This window comes from Malus domestica, chromosome 09, assembly GCF_042453785.1.
Source record: "Malus domestica chromosome 09, GDT2T_hap1".
NCBI classification, from domain to species: Eukaryota; Viridiplantae; Streptophyta; class Magnoliopsida; order Rosales; family Rosaceae; genus Malus; species Malus domestica.
The window spans coordinates 5,778,474-5,801,274 of NC_091669.1; the positions used below are offsets into that span (position 1 = coordinate 5,778,474).

Genomic DNA, 22,801 nt, shown 5'->3' on the forward strand with positions numbered 1-22,801 from the left:
CGGGGTTTTTCATTTTCGAAAACCATGAATACCGAGACTAAAATTCTTAGCTATAGCAACCAAACGTTGGTAGTTTTCTGGAAATCATGAACCATTCGAATGAGTTCGTAGCTATAGCGATTAAAGTTTACGAAAGTTATACTGTATCAACTCCTAATCCTAGTATTAGACATTGCCCCATCGATTCTTACAAATTTGATCTCTCTCTCTCTCTCTCGTTTTGTCGAATCTAATTTAGTTTTTTTTCCTGATTGTGTTTTGTTTTGGAATAGGTCTATGGAGGCGCCGAGGACCAAGAGAATGAGGGAGTGCAGCAGCAGCAAGAGCATAAAGCAGCTGGTGGAGCTCTCCTAGTCAGGTGCTGGTCTTTTGCTGCCATGCATGCATGTACAAAATGCTGCTACTAGCAATGATGGAGATCCTCAAGTTGTGGTTCTGACCCACTCTAAAGATTGCTTCAGATTAATCACCTTCCCAACGTTGAAACATGATATAAGCGTTGGCTCGTCCTCAGCAAGCGAAGTGATGATAATGAATTCGCCTTTGAAATTTTTATAGTGTGTTCTTCTTGCGGTTTCCTTGGTTTTTAAAAGTCAGCATCATTAGGAGGTTCAGCCCTTTTAGTCAATCCTCTTACAGGACACTCTCTACATATTCGGCCGCCATGTAAAGTATACGATGAAGCCCCACTGCGCCCAATTCATCTTTCGCTTCCCCCTCGAAAATAGGTGTTGGATGCTACAATTCTCCCTGCGCGAGTGTGAACTTTGTGTCCATTTCAAAACATTTCAGTTACTCGCAGGAATTTGCCCAAATAGGTTTAATCGTTGGTCGATTGCTTTTATTTTACATTTCCTTTCAAGTTATTACCTTGTTGTTCAATATTTGGTAACCAATTAACTTTATTTCCTTTCTGTCTTTCCTTTTCATACAACTTGTCACACATTAGTTCTTACATCTATATGAGAATTGAAGACTAAGTTGAACCAAGGTGGATCAGTTTGTGCTTATCACTTCACATACCCATAGAAAATATGAAGTCCTTGGCTTAACAAGGCACAAAAAAGAACCTAGCATAGATTTTACCTTTCCATGGCACAGTCTCTTGATTAGAAGGTCAGCTTACTCGTGGCACAAGTTTACAATCTAACAATAACATCATACTTGTGAGGTTTACTCCTCCCCTTTAGTGTAGATAATATCGTTTGCTAAAAATAAATAAATAAATAATAACATCATACAATCTTTTTTGTTGGTTTGAGCCCACAGTGGCATGCTTGAAACTAACAAATAACTCCCCTATCAAATGTATCCAAGAAGGTTGTACATATATCACATGTACTACCGACTTCACGTGGAATATAATTTTCTTTGAAATTTGTAAAAAGAGAAAAGATAGGAGGACTTGTCTTACAAGTAAACCAAGAAAAGAAAGACAACACATCAAATGTGAGATTATACCTTGGTCTTTTCTTTTGTGAGAATGAGATTCTTACTTGTCTTCTTAGTTGTCAAAGTTTCTCATTTGTTATCAATCAGGCACAATTAATGCATGGAAGTGTGTCTTCCTCAAAAGAAGAAATTCAAAGTTCAAACCGTATACATGATGGGAAAGCAAAGAAGGCTCCATTATCAAATGTATCCAAGAAGACTGTATATATGTAACACTTACCACCAATTTCACGTGAAATATAATTGATCTAAAACTTGTCTTACAAGTAGACTAAAAAAAAGAAAGACAACACATTAAAGGTGAGATTATACTTTGTTTTTTTTTTCTTTTGTGAGAATGAGATTCTTACTTGTCTTCATAGTTGTTTAAGTTTCTCATCGATTATCAATTATGCACTATTGATGAAAGTGTGTCTTCCTCAGAAGAAGAAAATTAAACCATATACATGAGGGGAAAGCAAAAAAGGACCACTATCAACGTATCCAAGAAGGTTGTACATATATAACATCTACCACCAATTTCACATGGAATATAATTTTCTCTAAAATTTGTAAAAAGAGAAAAGATAGTCTTACTTGTCTTACAAGTAAACCAAAACAACAACAAAAACAACAAAGGTGGGATTATACTATGGTCCTTTTCTTTGTGAAAATGCGATTCTTACTTGTCTTCGTGGTTGTTCAAGTTTCTCATCTCACGTTAGAATGAGATTCTTCCAAGTTTCTTTAAATTTCTCTCCAATTTTCTTATTTGATTTCGTTTTCTTTTCATCTTCCAAATCTTGTAATCATTTTGGAGGCTTATATTTTCAAAATCGTTGATATTTTGGATTGCAGGTTCTTCCTTGTAAGATCCGGACTTTGGTTTGTTTTCGTTCTTGGATCGTGTTGCTCCCCTTTGTTGAAAGTCAGCTAAAGGTGATCGAGTTAAGTTGGAAGTTAAAAATTCGAAATATAAACACACATACTATGATTTCTTCTCTTGTTCTTAGCTTAGTATTCATATCCTGAATATTTGAGTTTTTGTGAATCGGCGTCTGGCATCATATCTTATTGATGTGCATATACATGTTTCCGTGCTTCATTGTGTTGTAATTAGGGTTTGTTTTAGGTATCTCTCTTTAAATTAGGCAGACCCTTTAAGGAAAGGGATCTCTATTTTTCAAAAAAAATGGGGACACCCTCTTGTCTGTTAGATCTGGCTTTAATGAAATTCTGTGGTTAAGATTAAATCACAGGCCACAGAATCTCAACCACATAATTTCATTAAAGCCAAATCTAATGGTCAAGAGAGTGTCCCCATTTTTTTTGAAAAATGGGGATCCCTTCCCTTAAAGGCTTCCTTAAATTAGGAGTGTTTGTATTTGTTATTTTTATTTTTCAAAGGGAATTACTTTCCTGAATAAAATTGCTGATCTTTTAGTATAGGCATAGGGAACAAAATATTTGTGAGGTTAAGCCCACTCTATCTCTCTTAACGTAGATAATATCGTTTGTTAAATTTTTATTTTATTTTTTTAAAACTTTGATCACATAAGCAGACTTTCCATTTTAGAGGGGATGAGCCAGATAATAGTTTCAGTTACAATTTTCTATTGTTTTCTTACCTATTTTAACCTTCCACAACATTACAACTTTGATCACATAACCAGTAGGTGATGTTGGGCACTTTCTTCTTGAACCTATTTTTGCATTCTGCTTTTTGCCTGTGAAAATTCTGGCGGTGGTGTAGAGGTTGGGCAGTGGAAACTGAAAAGAGGAAAGACTTGCATGTAAAAGAAGGATGAAAGACCAAAGCTTCTTATTTAAAATGAATAAATATTACTTTGCTTCTTTTATCTTTCACATATGCTTTATTGACATTAATCTCATTGAATAAATGGACAGATTGAACATGGCATCCACTATTGTTCCTACACTTCTTAACCGCAAAAACTATGACGATTGGAGTTCTCGGATTGTGACCTACTTGTTGGCCGAAGATCTTTGGGACATTGTCGAAGGCACCTATGACTATAAAGACGAGGCTTTGTGGAAGAAGGATGTCAAAGCCTTATATGCAATCCAGAAGTCTTGCGGGGATGATATGTATAAAATTATAAAGAGCAAAACCACGGCCAAAGACGCATGGGATGCTTTGGTTAAAACATTGAAACCAGGATCTGATCGATCATCAGTTAAAAAAGGTACGTGCGTCCATACCTAATTAGGGAGTAGTGAAGTTTGACTATTTTACCTTTATAACCTCACATGCCCCTTCACGTGTGAACATTATTTCTTCAGTATTATTTTTACACAGGAATTTATACGAAGGGATAAGATAAGGAAAATTAGGAATTGAATGGCATCTATGATCTAAACATCAAGATCTTCATTTTCAGATATGAGGGCAATTGATGAAGCGTATCCTCAAACCGATACTAGGATAGCGTCGGATATGGAAGCAGGGCCCACTAGAGGTACAAATTTGGGAACTTTAACGAAACTTCCAGTACTATTCATTTTAATAAAAAAACCAAATTTTTACACTAAAAAGTTAATCATGGTACTATTCACTTTACCCTTTATTTTGTCGTTATCGTTAAAACTCAAAGTTTTCAAGCTATTTTAATTAGTTTTCCTTATAAATTTTAAGCCTAACATGTTCACCACTAATATCACCGATAGTATCATTAACTTAATTAAGCACATATTACTTGGTGTAGAATTTTATTACAAAATACTTCGGTGATATTAAAAGTAGAATATCTTTCGTATAATCACATAACCTTTTTCTCTACCCATATTTTTAATTATTTTGCTTTTGTCCATTGAATAGAAATGCAGGACTGCTACTAACAGCTTTATTAATAAGGTAGTTTTAACAAAACAGTCCCGGTACTATTTATTTTTAACGAAAAACCATATTTTTATTTTTAATTGATACTATTCACTATACCTTTAAAAATGGTTTTCGTTAAAAGATAAATTTTTTTAGACTCTTCATTAGTTTTCCTTATTAATAATAATCCATACTGTTTTAATTCATCTGTCATAGAATTTCCCATTTGCTTTCAAATTGTATTTTATTATTCTCATTCAAGTATGGAAAGTTAGGAATTGACAAACATGGCAGGACCTGATGATGACCGTGAAAATTTCGTCAAATGTGTCAAGTCTAAGGATTGGTTTGAGGCGTTCTGGTTACTTCGCGAACATTCCCAACTGGGAAGGGAAAAATTTTCATTTGAAGGTACAGCCCTTCACCAGGCAGTCCAGCCGTTTAGCAACTGCAGAATGCGCCGAATGGAAGGATTGGTGGAGTCAATGGAAAAGGAAGACTTGGAAATAAAAGACACTTTTGGTCGTACAGCTCTTTATTTATTAATAAGAGAGTATCCAGAAAGGGTTGAAGTAGCCAGAAGCATGGTTGCAAAGAATGACAAGTTGCTTACCATTTTACCTTATGATAAAAAAGAGCCTCTATTTGTCGAGGCTGAGAGGCAGGAAAAAGGGGGAAAAATGGCTCGCTATCTCTACCCCCTCACTGCAAAAGACACTATAAGAGTTACTGATGGCGCTCAACTCATTTCTCTCGGTTTTCGTCACCAAAGATTTGGTACTATTTTTTCCCTGCATACTTGCAATACATGTCCAATTATTAATTTCAATCTTTTCCCGTGTGATTATTTTTTTCTGCATGTTTACAATGTTATTTTTTTCACACTTTTATTATATAGATATTGCGTGGAAGTTGATTCAACATTACCCACAATTGGCCGTGTCTAAAGACAACGATGGGGATATTCCCTTAGTAACATTGGCTAGTAACCGTTTAGCATTCTTAAGCGGAAGCCGGCTCAATTTATGGGAAAAAATGATCTATTACGGTTAGTGCAAATTACAATATTGCTTTTAATTTTTTCATCATATTTTCGTAACTGCAATTTTTCTATAAAAAAAAAAACTTGATATAAGTTCAATTTTGTGATTCACTATTAGGAATAGTCCACGTTTGTAAAATTGGTCCGGTGACTCAGCATATTTTTATTTTCATACCAATATATATATACGCCTGAGATTACAAACTGTTATAAATATGTAACAGATTATACACTATTATAAATATGTAAATGCACATAATCCCTTAATTATAGGATTAATAGTTGATCGAATGCTTTAATGGTAGGATTTCAATTAATCCATTAATAACTTCAACTTTCCCGTAGAAAATATGGTCTCTCTGTCGTCGTCGTGGTCTTCTTCTATAGCTCCCTTGCTTGAACACCATTTGCTCGTTCAAACTTTGATTTGTGATCATCTTTCTTGTTAATTTGTTTTTTTATATTTTGTATTCATCTTTCTCCTAAACCCAAAAGTAAAGTCTCAAACAAGATAACCCTAAGTGGATTAATCTAGTGGAAAACAAACAAAGATTTGGAACCGGAGTTTGAACTCCCACAAATGCACTCTTTGTGGCCATTGCCTCTATCATTAATATGTGGTGAGATAACTTTAACTCCTACATTTAACAAAGTAAAAATAAAAAATCTCTAACATGATTGTTCATTCTAGACAAACTTCCTGAATAGAACCTAATTCAAGTTGTTTGGTGAAAAAATACACGCTACTGGGAGTCGAACATACCAATGTTCAAGCGTGGCTTGTTTCTTTTCGAATCGATCATGAACATAATATGTTTTTCTTCACGGGCCGAGCTTCAACAAGTCGAATATGAGCCAATTCCAATACAATATGAAGTTGTTTCGAGCTGATATACAATCCTATTCCTATTGATGCAATATATTCACATCTTTGTTCCATTGTTTATATGAATTATACATTCATATCTGTGTTCCGTTGTTGACAACCATATTCCATTATTTTGTAAACCAAATGATGTGGATGTTGATGATTGAATTATTACTTAATTTTTTATTAACATGCTTATTTCTTATTGGTGACACAGTATTTGGTTTAGAAATTTAGTTTTCCTAGCATTATTTTACTAAATATAATTAATGAGTAGTATGACAAAGAAGAAAACGAGTAATGCTATACTTATTATATTTTTCATACAACATTTCTACAATCTCTATAATAAAGGTTAGGGATGGCAACAAGGTGGATCGAGTTCAGATATGCCATCCCTATAACCGAACCCGAAACCATAAACTTCCTTCAACGGGGATTCTTGGTAATCGAACCTGTCAAATAATGAATTCCCTATTGAGTAACAATTGATAGTTATTATTTTAAATTTTTTTTTTTTATATATAATGCATGATTATTGATGGGGTGTGCTATCCACACACCCCATTTTACTTCTTACACACCCTTTGATAATTTCTGTCCGTTGATCTTCTTCAATTCATCCGATCCGACGGCCAAAAAGTAAAAAGGTGTGTGAGAAGTAAAATGGGGTGTGTGGATATCTCACCTCTTATTGATAACCCGTTTGCTCATATAATAAATATTTATATTTTTTATTAAAAAATGAAAACATGACGAGTTCGAGTGCAGGTTAGGGGCTGATACCCAATAACTATAACCGATCATCCAAAATGGACAATTTATCTGAAGATTACCCATCGATCATCCAAAATGGACAATTTATCTGAAGATTACCCATAACTATAAAATACCTAAAATTTAATCCCCAAAACCAAACCATTTGGATCATTTACTTGCTGTCAGTTATTGTTGTGTCTTAAGCCAACGACAATCCTCTTTTTCCATGTTTTGCTGTAATATAACACACACACACACACATATTTGTATATATTATAGGTATATGTTTGTATCTGATAACCAACATTTTTTGATCAAATTTAGAGAAATATAATTTTGCATCTTCTTAAGGTAGGAGTCCCAATTTTAACTCTAGGTTTACACCTAAAATCAAATATGACTTTTGAGTACAAATTTTAGAGAGCCAACTGAAATTTGAAACTTGTGTCTTTACTTTTCGACAATAAAGATAAGGGTAATTCTCTTGCGAATAATACTTATGTACACTTAGGGGTGTACTTCCTTTTTCACCCAATTGTAAATAATGATTTTCATCATAGAAATGTTTCAATCAAAATCGTTCATGTTTTTAGTCATTATCTAAACATCTCTATAAAATATCAATCTAACTGAAAATTATTGAGTCATTCATATGTATAAAATGAGTCAATGATTCGATAACAATTAGCATTCTCATGTTGCATAATTATTTATCACAAGTAATGCTTAAGTACGTAATTAACATACAAATCTTGCTTCAGAATAATATTTCTTTGAACTAATGATTGGGATTGTGTTCTTATTTTGATAGGTATATGGATAACACCTCTTCCTCTCATTAATGAAAGTGACCATAGTGATAAAGGGAGTCTCATTTTCTCAGGTATTTTACATGTTTGCAATGTAATTTGGTTTGTGTTAATGCCATGGTATATTGTTCAAGAATGCTACTACAAAAATATTTGAACATCTTCATTCCATATTTCCTACTTAAGAGTTATAAATAAGTCGAGCCAAACGGAATATTACACAGCTCAAGCTTCATCTATTTATTTTTATAGTTCAAGCCAGGCTTGACTTTCTTCTGATTCGAGCTGAGTTAGAGTGAGCTTAAAGAACTCAAGCTTGATACCAAGCTCAAGTTGTTTTGAGCCATTTACTATTCTAAATGTTTTTCTTTAAGATAGTCATACAAACATGTTTTTCTTAGAAACCAGTAGGAGGCAAAGTCATCATGCCTGTAGTTTCTTTAAAAAACCAAGAAGACGCCCGCCGCGGGGGGGGGGGGGGCAATCGTGCCTGTAGTTTCTTTAAAAAACCAGTGGGGACCAATGTTCAAGTGTAACTTGTTTCTTATCGAACTGATCATAAACATAAGTCCTTTGCTTTTTGACAAGTCGAACACAAGCCAATCCCAATACAACTCAAATTGTTTTGTTCCATTTTTATATGAATTATACGTTCATATCTATGTTCCCTTCCCTTGTTTACAACCAAGTCCTTTGCTTTTTTATGTATGTAGAGATTGTAGTTACTAGATATAATTAATGAGTTAATAGATGTAGGATCTACCAACACAAGTGAGTCTAATTTTTATTGGAAAGATGATACAAATGTGAAATGAAAATACGATAAGAATAACATTTTTGTAAATTTCAATAATAAAAAGAACATTTTTTGTAAAAAAAGAGAACAAGCAAAGTAATACACATAGGCGAGTATGAAAAAAAAGACCAACATAGTACGAGGAATGACCCATTTATGATAAATAAAATGTTTTGAAATAAAAAAGAGATGTGGCTAGCTTACTCTTGTGTGTAATAAGCACAGAACAATCCTCTTTTTCCTTGTTTTGTTGTTGTAATATATATTCTTTCAATCATAGTGCGTGTGTGTGTGTGTGTGTGTGTGTTTGGTAGGTATATGTGTGTAGCTATTGTCTAATAACCAACATTTTGCCATCAAATTGGACTTGCAATGCAGTACGAATGGGTTTACTCCGAGTATGGAGGATTCTCCAAAAACTTTTGGGTACGTAGGCCACGCATTCATATCGTTAATTGATTTTTTATTTATTTTTATTGTTTTATTAATAGTCAATATTATTTTAAAATGATTGTAATTTTATATTTTCTTGAATGAACCTAGAAAACAATCGAGTATATGAGATCAAATTGATGCATAAGCGAGTGAGCCAGTTTCTACCTCTCATGTGTAATACCACAAAAGATACACATGTAATTGAACTCTTGAAGGCAGCATTGTGCGTTGCTGCAGAACGAGGGCATGTGGAGTATATTACTCATTTGAGTGAAATTGATGAGTCATTTCTAAGTAGCATTAAGAACGAAAAAGGTCAGAGCTTGTTCCAAATTGCTGCTGAAAGTCGTCACTTCCAAGTCATCCATGCTGATCTTTTCCTCCAAGGACAAGATACATACGGCCAGGTTCGATCTGATCGAATGCGGGACATAGTGGGGAGGAGAGATTCCTATGGCAATAATATGCTACATACACTAGCAAGTGTTACTCCATTGTCAAAGATTGATCACATTCGAGGTGCAGTTTTGCAAATGCAAAACGAACTACGATGGTTCAAGGTAACTATTTTATCTATCTATGTATATGCTTATATTTATGACACACACACACACACACACACATATATATATATATATATATATATATATATATATATATATATATGTTGTCTATAAGTTGTGTACACATATTTTTGGTGGCTATAGTTTTACTCTCATTCTCTTACTCCGCTCCCTTGTTTTGTTATTTTATTTATTTAATTTAAAAAAAAAAGAGAATGCTGAATTTACTTCCTTTAAAATAAAAAATAAAAAGACTTTTTAGCTAAAATAGTCACTGAGATTTGCATAACTCTTTACTTTGGTTCCAAAGATTTGAAATCAATATAATTAGTCTGTGAGTTTGTCCACAATCAATCATTTTGGTCATTCCATGAAAAATCTCCATAAAATAAGAGTAAAATGACAAAAATATCCTCAATTTTTGTCAAATCATTTTGGCCCATTGTTTATTAACTTGAGGATAATTTTATCATTTTGATCATTATTTAACATAATTTTTCACCCAAAGACTAAAATGATTGACGTTGGATAATCTCAAGGACCACTTATATTGATTTCAAATCTCAGGGATCAAAGTGAGGAGTTATGTAAATCTCAAGGAACATTTTGACTAAAAAGCCAAATAAAAATAAAAAAGTTGTCGACATGCACAAGCATAATAAGAAAATATTGGAATTAAAAAGGAAAATATTATTTTGAAACTATGTACTATACTAGCATCCTACGTAGCTTAATTAATGATTTTGGATTATGTGGTGTCTCAAAGACCAAATGTTTAAGGACTGATATGAAGAGATAAGATTTCCAAAAAACAATATGAAGAGAGAAGGATTTTATAGTCACTTCTGTAAAAATCTTTTGTCGCAAAAAATGCAGGAGATGGAGAGCCATGCATATCCCAATGATCGTGAATATCTAAACGATGACAATATGACACCACGAGAAGTATTTACGGACAATCACAAAGAAATGGGGAAAGAGGCAGAAAGGTCAATGAAGGAAACAGCAACTTCTTGTACAGTTGTAGGTGCTCTCATTGTCACTATTATGTTTGCTGCAGCATTCACAGTTCCTGGTGGAAATGATGAAAAGACAGGTCTTCCTAAATTCATAACTAAAAAGGTATTTAGAGCATTTATAGTTTCGGATGCAATCTCACTCTTTTCTTCAACAACTTCGGTTATCATGTTTTTGGGCATTCTCACGTCACGTTATTCTGAAGATGATTTCCTCAAATCGTTGCCCACAAAAATGATAATAGGCCTTTTCACCCTCTTCTTATCTATCACCAACATGATGATTGTCTTTTCTTGTGCCCTTTACATTATGCTTGACGGGAAATTATCGGTTCTTATTCCAAACATTTTGCTTGCTAGTGTTCCAGTTACCTCCTTCATCTGGATGCAATTTCCATTGCTTGTTGAGTTATTCAATTCTACTTTTGGACGGGCATATTTGCTATGTTTTAAGAAACTTGTATGTTGCATCCATAGTATGTGCATACTATTTGTCGATTTTTATTACGATTGTTGTTGTTAATAAAGTATGTTCTTCGATCTTAAAATAAAATTCCAACTTCAATTTATATTTTTGAGTGTTCAATTTTTGGTGAATTCTATTTTGAGTTAGTTACTAAGACAATCTCTCTCTATAGGCTCTACTTTTTTTGTTGATAAATTGAATTCATTGAAGCAAGCCCAAAAGGGGGAAAGGTACAACAACGTTATCTTGAGCAGGGAAAAACATAACCCAGCAAATAAAGACTAACAAAACAAAGCCATACATGCATGCAAAGGGAGGGCAATAGAAGGCACTCCCGAGCTATAACAATTAAAATACCGAAGGACATAGTTATCCATCGCGTGATATAAAGAAAACAATCGTTCACTGTTAACCAATAAAATCAAAATTTCATGATGGTGAGGATAAAAAAATAATAATTTGATGTTGACGTTGACGACATAAGTAAAAAGTGTTGAAAATGAATTTCTTATTGATGAGACGAGTGTCCTTGCATGAGTTTATAAATAAGTTGAGTTACTCCCTATGATGTCAATTGGTTTTATAGTAGAACCTCAATTTTTTCTTCTTCATAATATCAAGTTAGGTTGACCCATGTGTAAACCTCAATAGTCACACGTGTTCCACATCACTCATTCTTGTTGTCCACGTGTATGGTTTGAAAATTCGCCACACGTGAGGAGGCATGTGAGAATGTGAAGGTAAAAGAGTCCAACTGTAACACCTCGATCCCAAGATGTTCCCGGAATTGACACATGATAGTAGGACAATAACGGTACAAAGGGTGGCAATCCTACTCTTGAGTGCGATGCCCACACAGCTACACTACCTGCAAACCTTTTCTCTAACTGCTACCCATTACTATGCAAAATAACCCTACATTGTAGGAATGGTGCACCGAGCAAAGCAAAACCCGAATAAGCTGCGAAACTCGTGTGAGTGACAATAATACAACATATGTGAACATCAATAACATCAAATGATTAAATGTCAAAGTAGTGCTACATCCACACAAGAATTTTCTCTGAATACTAGGTCAATTCAATCACCGTCAATATCATCGTGTCATTCTCTTCGAATTGTGCCTCACCACTAGTCATTCTTATTTTTCGAATAATCACAAGGGTCCAATTGCCACATATTTCATAATTCAACCACTATACACCTCATTAATATGTTAGGAATGATTATTCAATTCTGAATCTCACCACACGTCTATCAAGATAATATTCAATCATCGCACAACTTCGAGTTGTGTAGAAATGATACAACATCAATAATACAATCACGTGTAGGAATGAGATTGATATCTTTTTCATAATTGCATCTCTTTGCTACGAGTAGGAATGAGTCACATCCGAAATCATTCTCTTTAAAGGCAACCCCAGTGTTCTAAAAATCGACATAAGCACTGGACGGTGGTCGACTGCCGTGATTAGCTCCTAATCGATCGTAAAATCGGTAAACGTAGTAGGCGAACGCTTGAGCGAGATTAGGCAGGTCTAGGCAGCGATATGCAGGTCTAACAAGGGCTGGGCGGATGGTAAGCAGGCCTAGGCGGCCGTATGTTAAGTCGCCGGAATCTGGAAAATATTATGAATTTGGGATAAAAGATGTTGCAGAGTCGGGAGGAAGAAGATGGACATGTGGGGATCACATCTTCTTTTTAAATTTAAATGGACGGCACGATTTCTTCATGGTCCCACCCATCTCTATTTTGGTTGCACGTTTCTTGCCATTCCTGTTTCCAATAACCCCATTTACTATTTTATATTCCTTTCCACTAACTCTTTTTACTATTTTTTATAATCTTTTATTTCTTTTCTCTCCTAATTCAATCAGCACTTTTTTTTACTCTATTTTTTTGTACCCATTGTTTTATTATTCTTTTTCCTTTTAGACCATTTATATTAATATGTATAAAACCATAACATTACATTACATACATACATACATACATATATATATATATTATTTTATGCATTACGTTACATATTATATGTAAAATTTAATTAATTTATATTAAATTTACTTAAATCCTTGTCCGCCTAGGCCCCGCCAAGGCGCTTAGACGTTAGGTCTGAGCTCGCAACCCGACTAGCGTCTAACGTCTTTTGGAACCTTGGGCAACCATATCATGTAAACTATTTGATTTGGTTGTCATTTTCTAGATTGAGCCTCACATGCCTTCAATCTCATCTTTCAATATTTAATAACCAATAAGGCTATGTAGAGACACAGTTGGGCCGAAGCCTACAATAGGTAACCGATTAGGATGTGGTCCCCCATTACGGATTAACCAAGCAGAACCACTAATGTGAATAACATGTAGGTAGTGACCCCCCATAGTGAATTAACCAAGCAGAGTCACTCACCCATCGCAGATTAACTAAGCATAATCACCCCTAAATGTTGGTCATAAATGACCTTTTTTTTTTTTGTAGTGCTAAGTAATATGGATTGCTTATTGCATATTAACCAAGCATGATCCCAAAGTAGTATGGTCCCCCATTGCAAATTAACCAAGCAAGACCATCCATGTACCACTGCTACATGGTGCAGATTACGATTATATCCCATATTACCCCGTGTACTGGGTTAAAGGTCATCTCCTAGCCCTCACATATCACAATCATTTCAAGCATAGCATATACATATATTTTTGATAGCATCATCAAGTAAACATAGCATAGTAACATACATTTCCATAAAATCATTTGTAAATCCATGTTATATCCACATAGTATGTAACCAGGAATTTCATGGGTAAAAACCATATCACATAATATTAATTTCCTCACCTAAGTTATTTCGCACTTCCAAATTCACCAACTCATCTCCAAGAAACCTAATACAACACACAAACCCCACTTAGAAAACTTAGTAAGACTGACACGTAAAACGAGGTACAATGCTACTTGCACGAAAATTGAGATGCACTTCAACCGGGAATGACACGTCATCGTGATGAGCCAACTAAGCTCCATCAAGCCTCAACAACATCCTAAAGATAACCACGACACACCAGAAGAGGGCACGTTGACTAGAAAGTCTACCATCGTTAAGGGAGGTCCACTAAGGCCAACAATCTTAGGTTATTCAATCCGGAAGATTCGCACTTTGGATTTCTGATTCATAAGTTCTCAAATGTCCAACAATTAATAACTAGGATGTCTATAAAATTGTACGACGATCCAAATGTTAGATCTTCGCCAATCATACAAATGAGTGGCGGTCCAATTTGATTACAACACCAAATAATTGAATTTCAGAAAACCGAGCTAAGCATAGGTTCACAAGATCGCTAGAAGGTATTTGGTATTTAGACAACACTTGTGAGCGGTTACATGCATCGCCACATGCGGTGGTAGCCAAGGTGAAGAGTTTGAAAACTTAAATTTTCAACATTAACTAAATGAGCTCAAATTTACGTGGTAACTAGAGCTCAACAAGGGAAACATTTTTCACAACTAGGCCGTTGACAAATTTAAGCAGGAAACTGACCAAATTCACCTGGAAAACAAGATTTCTAGGGTTATAAACACCCAACTCTAGAACGACTACAAAAATGCAAACCAAGCATACCAACTTGAAGGTCACGAAGAGTAGATAAAGTTTATACCTCACTCAAAGGAAAAGGTTGCCGGAATCACCGAAAAAATGACAAAACTGCCGGAAAACCCACAAGACTTTGCTGCCTCGAGCTGGAAAAATGGATAAGAACATAGGAAATCTAACACTACAAAGATGTAGGGCTCGTCAAGAGCTTTCCATGGACACCAAAATCACCCCAAACAGAGCTCGGACAGAGGAGAAACGAGCGGGTCAAGTTGGCGGATCGACGACCCGATCGTACCCAAAACAGGTCTGCAATCAGGTGCCCCATTTTGGAAACCTTCTGGAACTTTCTGGGAGCTGCCCCTCCATTTATAGCATTTTGGCCAAATTACCAAAATGTCATCCAACTTTAAACGTCTCTAACTTCTTCGTTCTAATTTGGAATTGAGATCTGTTTGCGCCTACGCGCTCAAGAGTTAACTGAAAAGGTCAAGAAAAAAATTTGAAAATGATAGAAATACCCCTCACTTAGTTTTCTCGAAACCAGAGAATTTAACAAACTAACTTCAGTTAAATCTCATAAATACGTCTAAAAATAAAATAAAATACTAATTTTAGGGATGGGATATCACACTCACTACTTACCATATTACCAATTGGTTTTATAATGTAACTTCAATTTTCCTCTAAAAGAAAGATGCTTCTCATTAAAAAGAAGCACCAACTAAACAGAGTGGAGATAACCTTCGTTCTCCTATTTGCTGCATTACAAGCCATGTTGATACTGGTAAAACTAAGTTGTTGGATTGTATCCGAGGCACAAATGTTCACAATTTTTGGGATGATACGATTTCCTCCTTCTCGGAATGGATTTTCTCCTTAACTAACGTGACATCATATTATCATATAATAATAATAATAATCATAATTGTTCATTATCTTTATGATTATTTAAAGATTATTCTTAGAAAAATTCAATTGACAGGAAAATTGTTTAGTCATTTACAAAGAGATTTCAAGTTTGACTCTCATAAATGATGAGGTCGATTTGTAACCCATTATGTTGCACCAAATCCTCATTCCATAATACAATATTATATGTCACTTAGTGCTACGGTATACTGATATTTCTTTTCGCTTGTAAGTGAGAGGTCTTAGGTTTGATTCTCGCCGAAGGTGAAATTGAGCCACATTATTGTTAGCCCATTATAAGGATAAGCTCACTCACTCCTCCTTAATGTAGATAATATCATTTGTTAAAAAAAAAAAAATCACAATATTATATTAAAAATTGGTCAACTTTACCTTTTAAAATTTAACTCTTAAATGATAGGGAATTTGATACCAAATTAGATTGTTCATTGTATGGTTTAGCTGAATTCCCCCTCTTCTTAGGATAAAATATATTGATGTACTAAAAAAAAAAAAACTCTTAAACATTACTTATTAACTATAGAGTTATATACCAAAATTCATATATGAATCCAACTTTCCGAGTGATTTTTTTTTTTTCAAAAGAAAAAAAAAGGGAAGGACAACTGGCCACCTTTTCCGAGCTTAGAAGAGGTTAGTTGGGATTTACATTCTATCTATGATTACGATAAAGCAGATTCACAATTTATAAGTATTAAGCTCATGACCTCCTGTTATTTCTTTTAAGGAGCTGTTGTCTGCATTCTTTCACTAGGATACTTGTAGTGGTTTTTCGAGTGCATTGAAATTGAGAATATAACTTAACCCAAGCACATACGGCACCATTCCATTCTTACTCCGTACATAGACAACGACACAATCTAATGGTTCGTTTGGAAATATTTTTAAAATAATTACAAGTGTTTTTGATGAAATTGATTTTAAGTTTCAAAAAAACTTATGAAAGAAGCATTAGATTAAAGCGTGTTTTCACAATCCACTTGTATTTTCACTAAAAATTGATTTCTAAAACATTTCCGCCAAAACTCTTATAAAAACATCTCCAAACCAGCCTGAGACTCTCTCTCTCTCCTCTAACCAGAGCAGCTTCTGTAGCTTTGGACTTCGAGACAGAGATGGAGGAGGAGAGAACGAGGAAGAAACTACTGATACTCTACGCCACCCAAACCGGAAACGCTTTATCCGTCGCCGAGCGAGTGGGCCGCGAAACCGAGCGCAGAGGTTGCCCCGTCCACCTTCTCTCCCTCGACCAATACGACGCCGTAAGCAGTCCTTCATTGCATTCAATTTTTATTCCTCTTCTGATAAAAACAATAATTGTATTACCTGAAGAATAATTTTCTAATTTTTCTGTTTTACTCAGAGATGCTTAGCTCAAGAGGGCACTGTAATTTTTGTTGTTTCAACCACTGGCCAGGGAGATACTCCTGATCCCATGAATGTAAAGAGCTTTTGCTTTTGCTTAGGAGTTCAGTTAACTTGTTTATTTACCGTAATTCTCCCATGTGGGTAATTTGATAAAGGTTAAATATGTGAAAAAGATTGCATCTTTATGTGTATGCAGGGGTTTTGGAAAGATCTTCTGCAGAAAAATCTGAGTAGGCAATGGCTGGAGGGACTCCGTTACGCTGTTTTCGGATTGGTGATTCCGGTTACCAGAAATTCAATGTCTATTGTTTTGTGCCATTTCTTTATCTTCTGCACGATTGTTTGTTGCAGCCTGTTGCATGATCGATGAGTATAAAGTGTTGCTTTTTGACCCGTTAATTTAAATGGAATTTATATGCTTGTGACGTTCGAGTTGTGGTTTGCAGTTTGTGGCAAAGAAGCTTGATAGGAGACTTTTGGACCTTGGGGCAACCCCGATTGTCCGAAGAGGTTTGGGAGATGATCAGCACCCATCAGGGTACAGTTATGATTCTTTTATTTGAAAATTAGTTTATGAAACCTTGCTATATGTAGAAACTGGGACGATGTATTTTGTTTTACCGTTAACAGGTGTGAAGCTGCTCTGGATCCGTGGATGGCATCATTGTGGAATATGTTGAATAAAATCGATCCCAACTACTTGCCAAATGGCCCAGACTTTTTGATTCCATATGAAAATTTCATGGCGAAACCAAAGGTTCGGATTCTGTATCGTGACATTGACAAGGTGGATTCACAAGTTTCGTCTAAGTCAGGTAATTTGGCTGTTTATAGTTCCCTTCTTTCTATAATCGTGTATTTGCAAATATCATTTTACTGACCAATAGTTAGGAAGCATGTTTCCAAAAGCAGTAGGCTTTTTACGAATACGAACCAGTAGGTTTTCAGATTCTATTAAATGGCATGTTACAATTCTTACTTTTTTCTTGCCTTTCCTGGTTAACCCTTTAGACCAAATTCAATTTAATGTTAAACAAGGAATGTTTGATACCAGATGTGTATGTCATTTCTGTTGAGCTCATCCTTGCATACAGTTTGTATGGAGTGTCTAATTAAGTCATGCCTCTGGGGTTTTCTCAGACTTGAATCACATGGCGTTGCAGATTGAAAGGGCACGCAGAATGTCTCCTTTGAAGTTTTCTCTTGACAGGCCTGACTGCATTCTTAAATTGGTAATGTTAGAATGCTATGTTATCGTGTGTAGAAAATTCTGGTATTTCTAAATGCAGAAGAACCTGTTAATTTAAGTTGGTGATGTTTTTGTTTCATGCATTCCACAGCTCAGTTAAACTTTTGTCTTGTAGGTAAAAAATGAACCACTGACTAAATCAGGTTGTAAAGACGAAGAGGTGCATTACTTCGAATTTGAATTTGTTTCATCTGTAAGTTGCCTACTAAGTGCTTGTTACCGTTTATTTTTGTTTCAACCAATGTATTGTTACCGTTTGTTTCAAAGTGAGTTGTTTCATTTGATATGCCAGCCTATTCCATATGAAGGTGGTGACGTACTTGAGGTTCTCCCCAGTCAAAGTTCTGCTGCAGTGGATGCTTTCATACTTCGTTGTAATTTGGACCCTGAATCATTCATCACAGTGAGTATTTTCTTTTGTATATTGGTTGAAATGTTGAGTGGTGCTACCTTAAAATTTTTACTAAAATAAAATATTGAATTTTGTTGAATTTTTTTTCTTTTGTTTTGACATAATTTACTTATACTTCAAAAACAATTTTCTGAAATCTGTTTACAAGAGAAAGGAAACACGTTGAAGGATTATTTATATAGTTCTTCTTCCTCTCATTTTTTATTCCTACTTTTGGCACTGTTGATTTCAGGTTCATCCTTCAGAAATGGAGAATCAGCTTCCTGATACTTGTATCCCCATCAAATTAAAAACTTTTGTTGAATTGATAATGGATGTTGAATTAAAAACTTTGGGAGTAGCCTCTCCATAAATGGGGGTAAGGCTAGTTGACATTCACCTCTCCCAGACCCTGCGTAAAGCGGGAGCCTTGTGCACTGGGTACGACCGTTGTTGAATTGATAATGGATGTTGCATCAGCTTCTCCTTGACGCTAATTCTTCGAGGCAAGAATCTAGCATGTATATATACATGCTAATGCCCTTCAATTGATCTTCTTTGAATATTTTTCAGGTCATGAGTATGTTTGCATCCGCTGAACATGAAAGAGAAAGACTTCAGTATTTTGTGTCACCAGAAGGAAGAGATGATCTATACCAATACAATCAGAGGGAACAACGGACTGTTCTGGAGGTTTTAGAGGATTTCTCCTCTGTTCAAATGCCACTCGAATGGCTGGTACAGTTGGTTCCTCCTTTGAAAAGGAGGGCTTTCTCCATCTCTTCGTCCCCTTCTGCCCACCTCAATCAAGTTCACTTAACAGTTAATGTAGTATCATGGACAACGCTGTTCAAAACAATTCGAGCAGGTCTCTGTTCAAACTGGCTATCCAAGCTTGATCCTGAACAACGTATGTCATATGCTGTACATGTAAATCATATTATTAACAATGCAAATTATACATGTAAATCATATTATTAACAATGCAAATTATACGAATTACCGTTTCATGTCCTTGATTTTTGTTCTTCTGTGATAAGCAGGTGTTTACGTTCCAGTGTGGTTTCAGAAGGGTTCCCTTCCTCCCCCACGACCATCACTTCCTCTCAGTCTCATTGGACCTGGAACTGGCTGTGCGCCTTTTCGTGGATTTGTGGAGGAAAGAGCTGTAAGAACTTGTAAACAAACAAACACCAAGACCAAAGCATGAACCACAAACAAAAGGAAACCAACCCAGTTATGTGCACATAAATAACCAGAAAGGAAAACATACCTGCAGCTGCACCAGAACTCGTAGCCATTGCAGCAAACTTTCAGTGATCCTTCTCTTCTCTTGCAGATTGTCAAGAGCTCGACTCACAGATAGGTTATGGTCCAATATGAGCGTTAGTTCTGTGAGAAGAGAGGTCACTATATATATACATATAGACTTCACCAAAATAGATCAGGATTTCCTATCAAAATCCTCATCGGAAACAAACACTTGTTTCCTGATGCTAACCAAAATCCTTTTCAGTCAAGGATCAACATTCCTTTCATCAATAGGACTTTCTATCCAAATTGAATACCTATAACTGGTCCTAAAACTTCTCTATCTCATACTCATACTTATATTCTTACATTCTCCCACTTGAGTATGAGAACAGTTTCAAGTACTCAGTTTATCCAATCATACTTAGATAGAAGTGATCACTAACAGATAATCATCTCAAATTATTATAAAGGTGATCACATAATTAAGTCATTCACCAACACACAAGTACATAGACACAACTAGCTTACATAAACCAAAACAATGAATTTATAATTGCCTCTGCAACACAAAATACAGATTTAACTTACAAATCACAATGTCCAGTTCATGTTCATAGCAATGTATCTAAGCTCAAAGGTAAACCAAGACGTCTACTCCCACTCATATAGCCACCAAATCTTTTGGATAACAAAAGCTTAACCTCACATACAACTTACCCATGCATTTTAAAATATTGAACTTAAGAATTTTTTCTGTTACATCGCAGAATTAACTCAAAAGTCACAACATACTTAATTTGCACTTTGTAATTATGTGAACCAATATAGCAAAAACCAAACCAATTTGCTCCCACTTATCTAGGCTATACTTAACACAAACAAGTTAAGTATAAGTTAATATCAACTGTATTAACTAACAGTCATTGCAATACACTAAATGTCTTATCAATGTGATCAATTGCCGCAACCAATATGCAAACAAATTCCATGATCACATTCATCCAATTTGTATTTACAACAATGTGATTTTACTTGACCAGAACAAACACATAAATTGATTTGCTCCCACTATATCAAGTTAAGTTTAGTTCCAGCAAATAGCACTAAGCTTCTCATTACTTAAACAAATTAAGTAACATAAATAATTACCAATTGCTTCAATAAAACCATAATCTGGTTTTCAAGCATCCAAATGAATTATAATGGCCGGCCTAAATAATCTTATGCTTACATTCGAACATATGATTCTCCTACTTAAGCATAAGCAGAATGTACTGCACAACCAATAAAGAAACCGGAGATATGAACCAATTGATTCCCGATTCCTTACCAATTGCATAATCTCAGTTTAGTCAAATACACCTAAACCATTATGCAAATAGTCTATGTATCAAAAGATAGTCACAATCCATTTGGAAAAACTTATCTCACATAAACCCAAAATCACCAGTTTCAACAATAATCAAAATCAGAATAGCAAGCACAATATTCTTGCATTCAATTTGATCCTAACTAGTTCAACACCCATCGAGCAAGATCAACTAAATTTTGATAATGTCTGGATATAAAGGCACAAGTCATCTTGATTAAAACAAGATAATCAAGATGATCATCCAATAAAATTTAGTGTACTTATAGATTTAATACATAATATCAAATCTCTTACACTTACAATATATCAAGTGAGATGAGTTTCAGAATACATTCTTGCCAACAAGGTTTCACTAAACAATTTATATCATTTCATGCAGGTATTAACACAAGAGCCTTCACATGTTTTTGGTTATACAGTGCAGATATTGGCATTAACGAACCCAAAAATTTCGAACTACATCATTCACATATATGGCAACACCCCCAAAACCTATTATATATAGTCTAACCAAAATTGGGGTATGAATTACACTCATAATTTTAAAAACGTCATTATGGATACTTGTATAATCCAATTTTGCTTTTCTAGAATAATTCAAACCAATCAGACCCACATAAAAGCCACAGGTATTTGGTAGCAACAATAAGTCAAATTCTATTATCATAATTCATAATGGAAAATCATGATGCAAGCTTCCAAGTTTCAAGCAAGTTAATGAGAAATCTTACATCTGCTTGAGACAACAAAATAGCAACAAAACATTATTTTCCACCCAATCTAATTACACAGGCTCTAACTAAAAAATAGAAGAGCAATGTGTACACCAAATATTAGTCTAATGAATCTTTATGCAGAAAGAATGATTCCAGTCATCTCACATAAATCATAAGTTGACATCTATAGGGACTTCGAGTTTAATTGTGCCTTCACAAAATAAACAAGCATACTCGGAATAGCAAAAGCCCTAATTCATTATGCTCCAACTCATCGCACTATAATCACGCATATAGGAGAACAATTAATTATGCATGAAACAGTGAACTGAGTTACCTGAATGCATCATTAGACTCGTATTCGACAACCCGATTGCAATTCCTTTGCTCCAAATCAACGAAACAAATTATCCATCAATGCTCGAGACCCATCCATACGGATTGCCATGGTTATAGACACGCCGAACCAAAATCATCGCCAAAGTGACGACCAGAATCCCGTCGACCCAAATTCCCACAAAAAAGACAAACCATGAACGTTAATATCTCTTAGACAAACAAAAACTTATTAATGTCGTCATAATCAAGATTTCATCTTTCTTTTATCTTACTAATATTTGGTCAGGCATATTTTATGCACATCTTTATTCATATAAAGGATTAAGAAACCACAGCTACCTCAATCTTCAGACATCATAATGAACACAGCGGAAGCAATAATTCTCAAAATTAGAACTATGATGTTTAAGATAAATGTGTTTTGCTAAATCACTTTATTGATCTCCAAAGAAGCAAGCAAGAATAAGTTCACCCTTTCCCACGTGCAGCATAATATAAATTGTTATCATACCAGATTTATACCTGATTCACATAATCTGCAGCTGCAAAGCAGAT

The 22,801-nt window shown here is 34.9% G+C and overlaps 1 protein-coding gene and 1 pseudogene across 2 annotated transcripts; both read left to right on the forward strand.

Moving 5' to 3' along the window:
- The first annotated feature begins 2,083 nt into the window (after window positions 1–2,083).
- On the forward strand, window positions 2,084–11,132 carry LOC103429157 (uncharacterized). 2 transcript variants are annotated; one of them, XM_029107921.2, is made up of 9 exons: window positions 2,084–2,370; window positions 3,340–3,638; window positions 3,834–3,911; window positions 4,568–5,050; window positions 5,172–5,321; window positions 7,754–7,825; window positions 8,926–8,973; window positions 9,091–9,542; window positions 10,422–11,132. In XM_029107921.2, exons 2-9 carry the CDS (start codon window positions 3,347–3,349, stop codon window positions 11,082–11,084), a joined length of 2,238 nt encoding a protein of 745 aa, XP_028963754.1. In that variant the 5' UTR covers window positions 2,084–2,370; window positions 3,340–3,346; the 3' UTR covers window positions 11,085–11,132. The 2 variants fall into 2 exon arrangements, with proteins under 2 accessions (XP_028963754.1, XP_028963755.1); XM_029107922.2 differs by having other exon boundaries at window positions 2,126–2,378.
- A 5,410-nt stretch (window positions 11,133–16,542) lies between these two features.
- LOC103442516 (NADPH-dependent diflavin oxidoreductase 1-like) lies at window positions 16,543–20,028 on the forward strand (annotated as a pseudogene).
- The last annotated feature ends 2,773 nt before the right edge of the window (window positions 20,029–22,801 follow it).

Bases quoted from the DNA above. Each gene is read 5' to 3' on its own strand.
- LOC103429157 (XM_029107921.2), top strand. From the start codon at position 3,347: ATGGCATCCACTATTGTTCCTACACTTCTTAACCGCAAAAACTATGAC. The intron at 3,912-4,567 runs GTACAAATTTGG...CAAACATGGCAG, and splicing joins GGAAGCAGGGCCCACTAGAG to GACCTGATGATGACCGTGAA. The intron at 5,051-5,171 runs GTACTATTTTTT...TTTATTATATAG, and splicing joins TTTTCGTCACCAAAGATTTG to ATATTGCGTGGAAGTTGATT.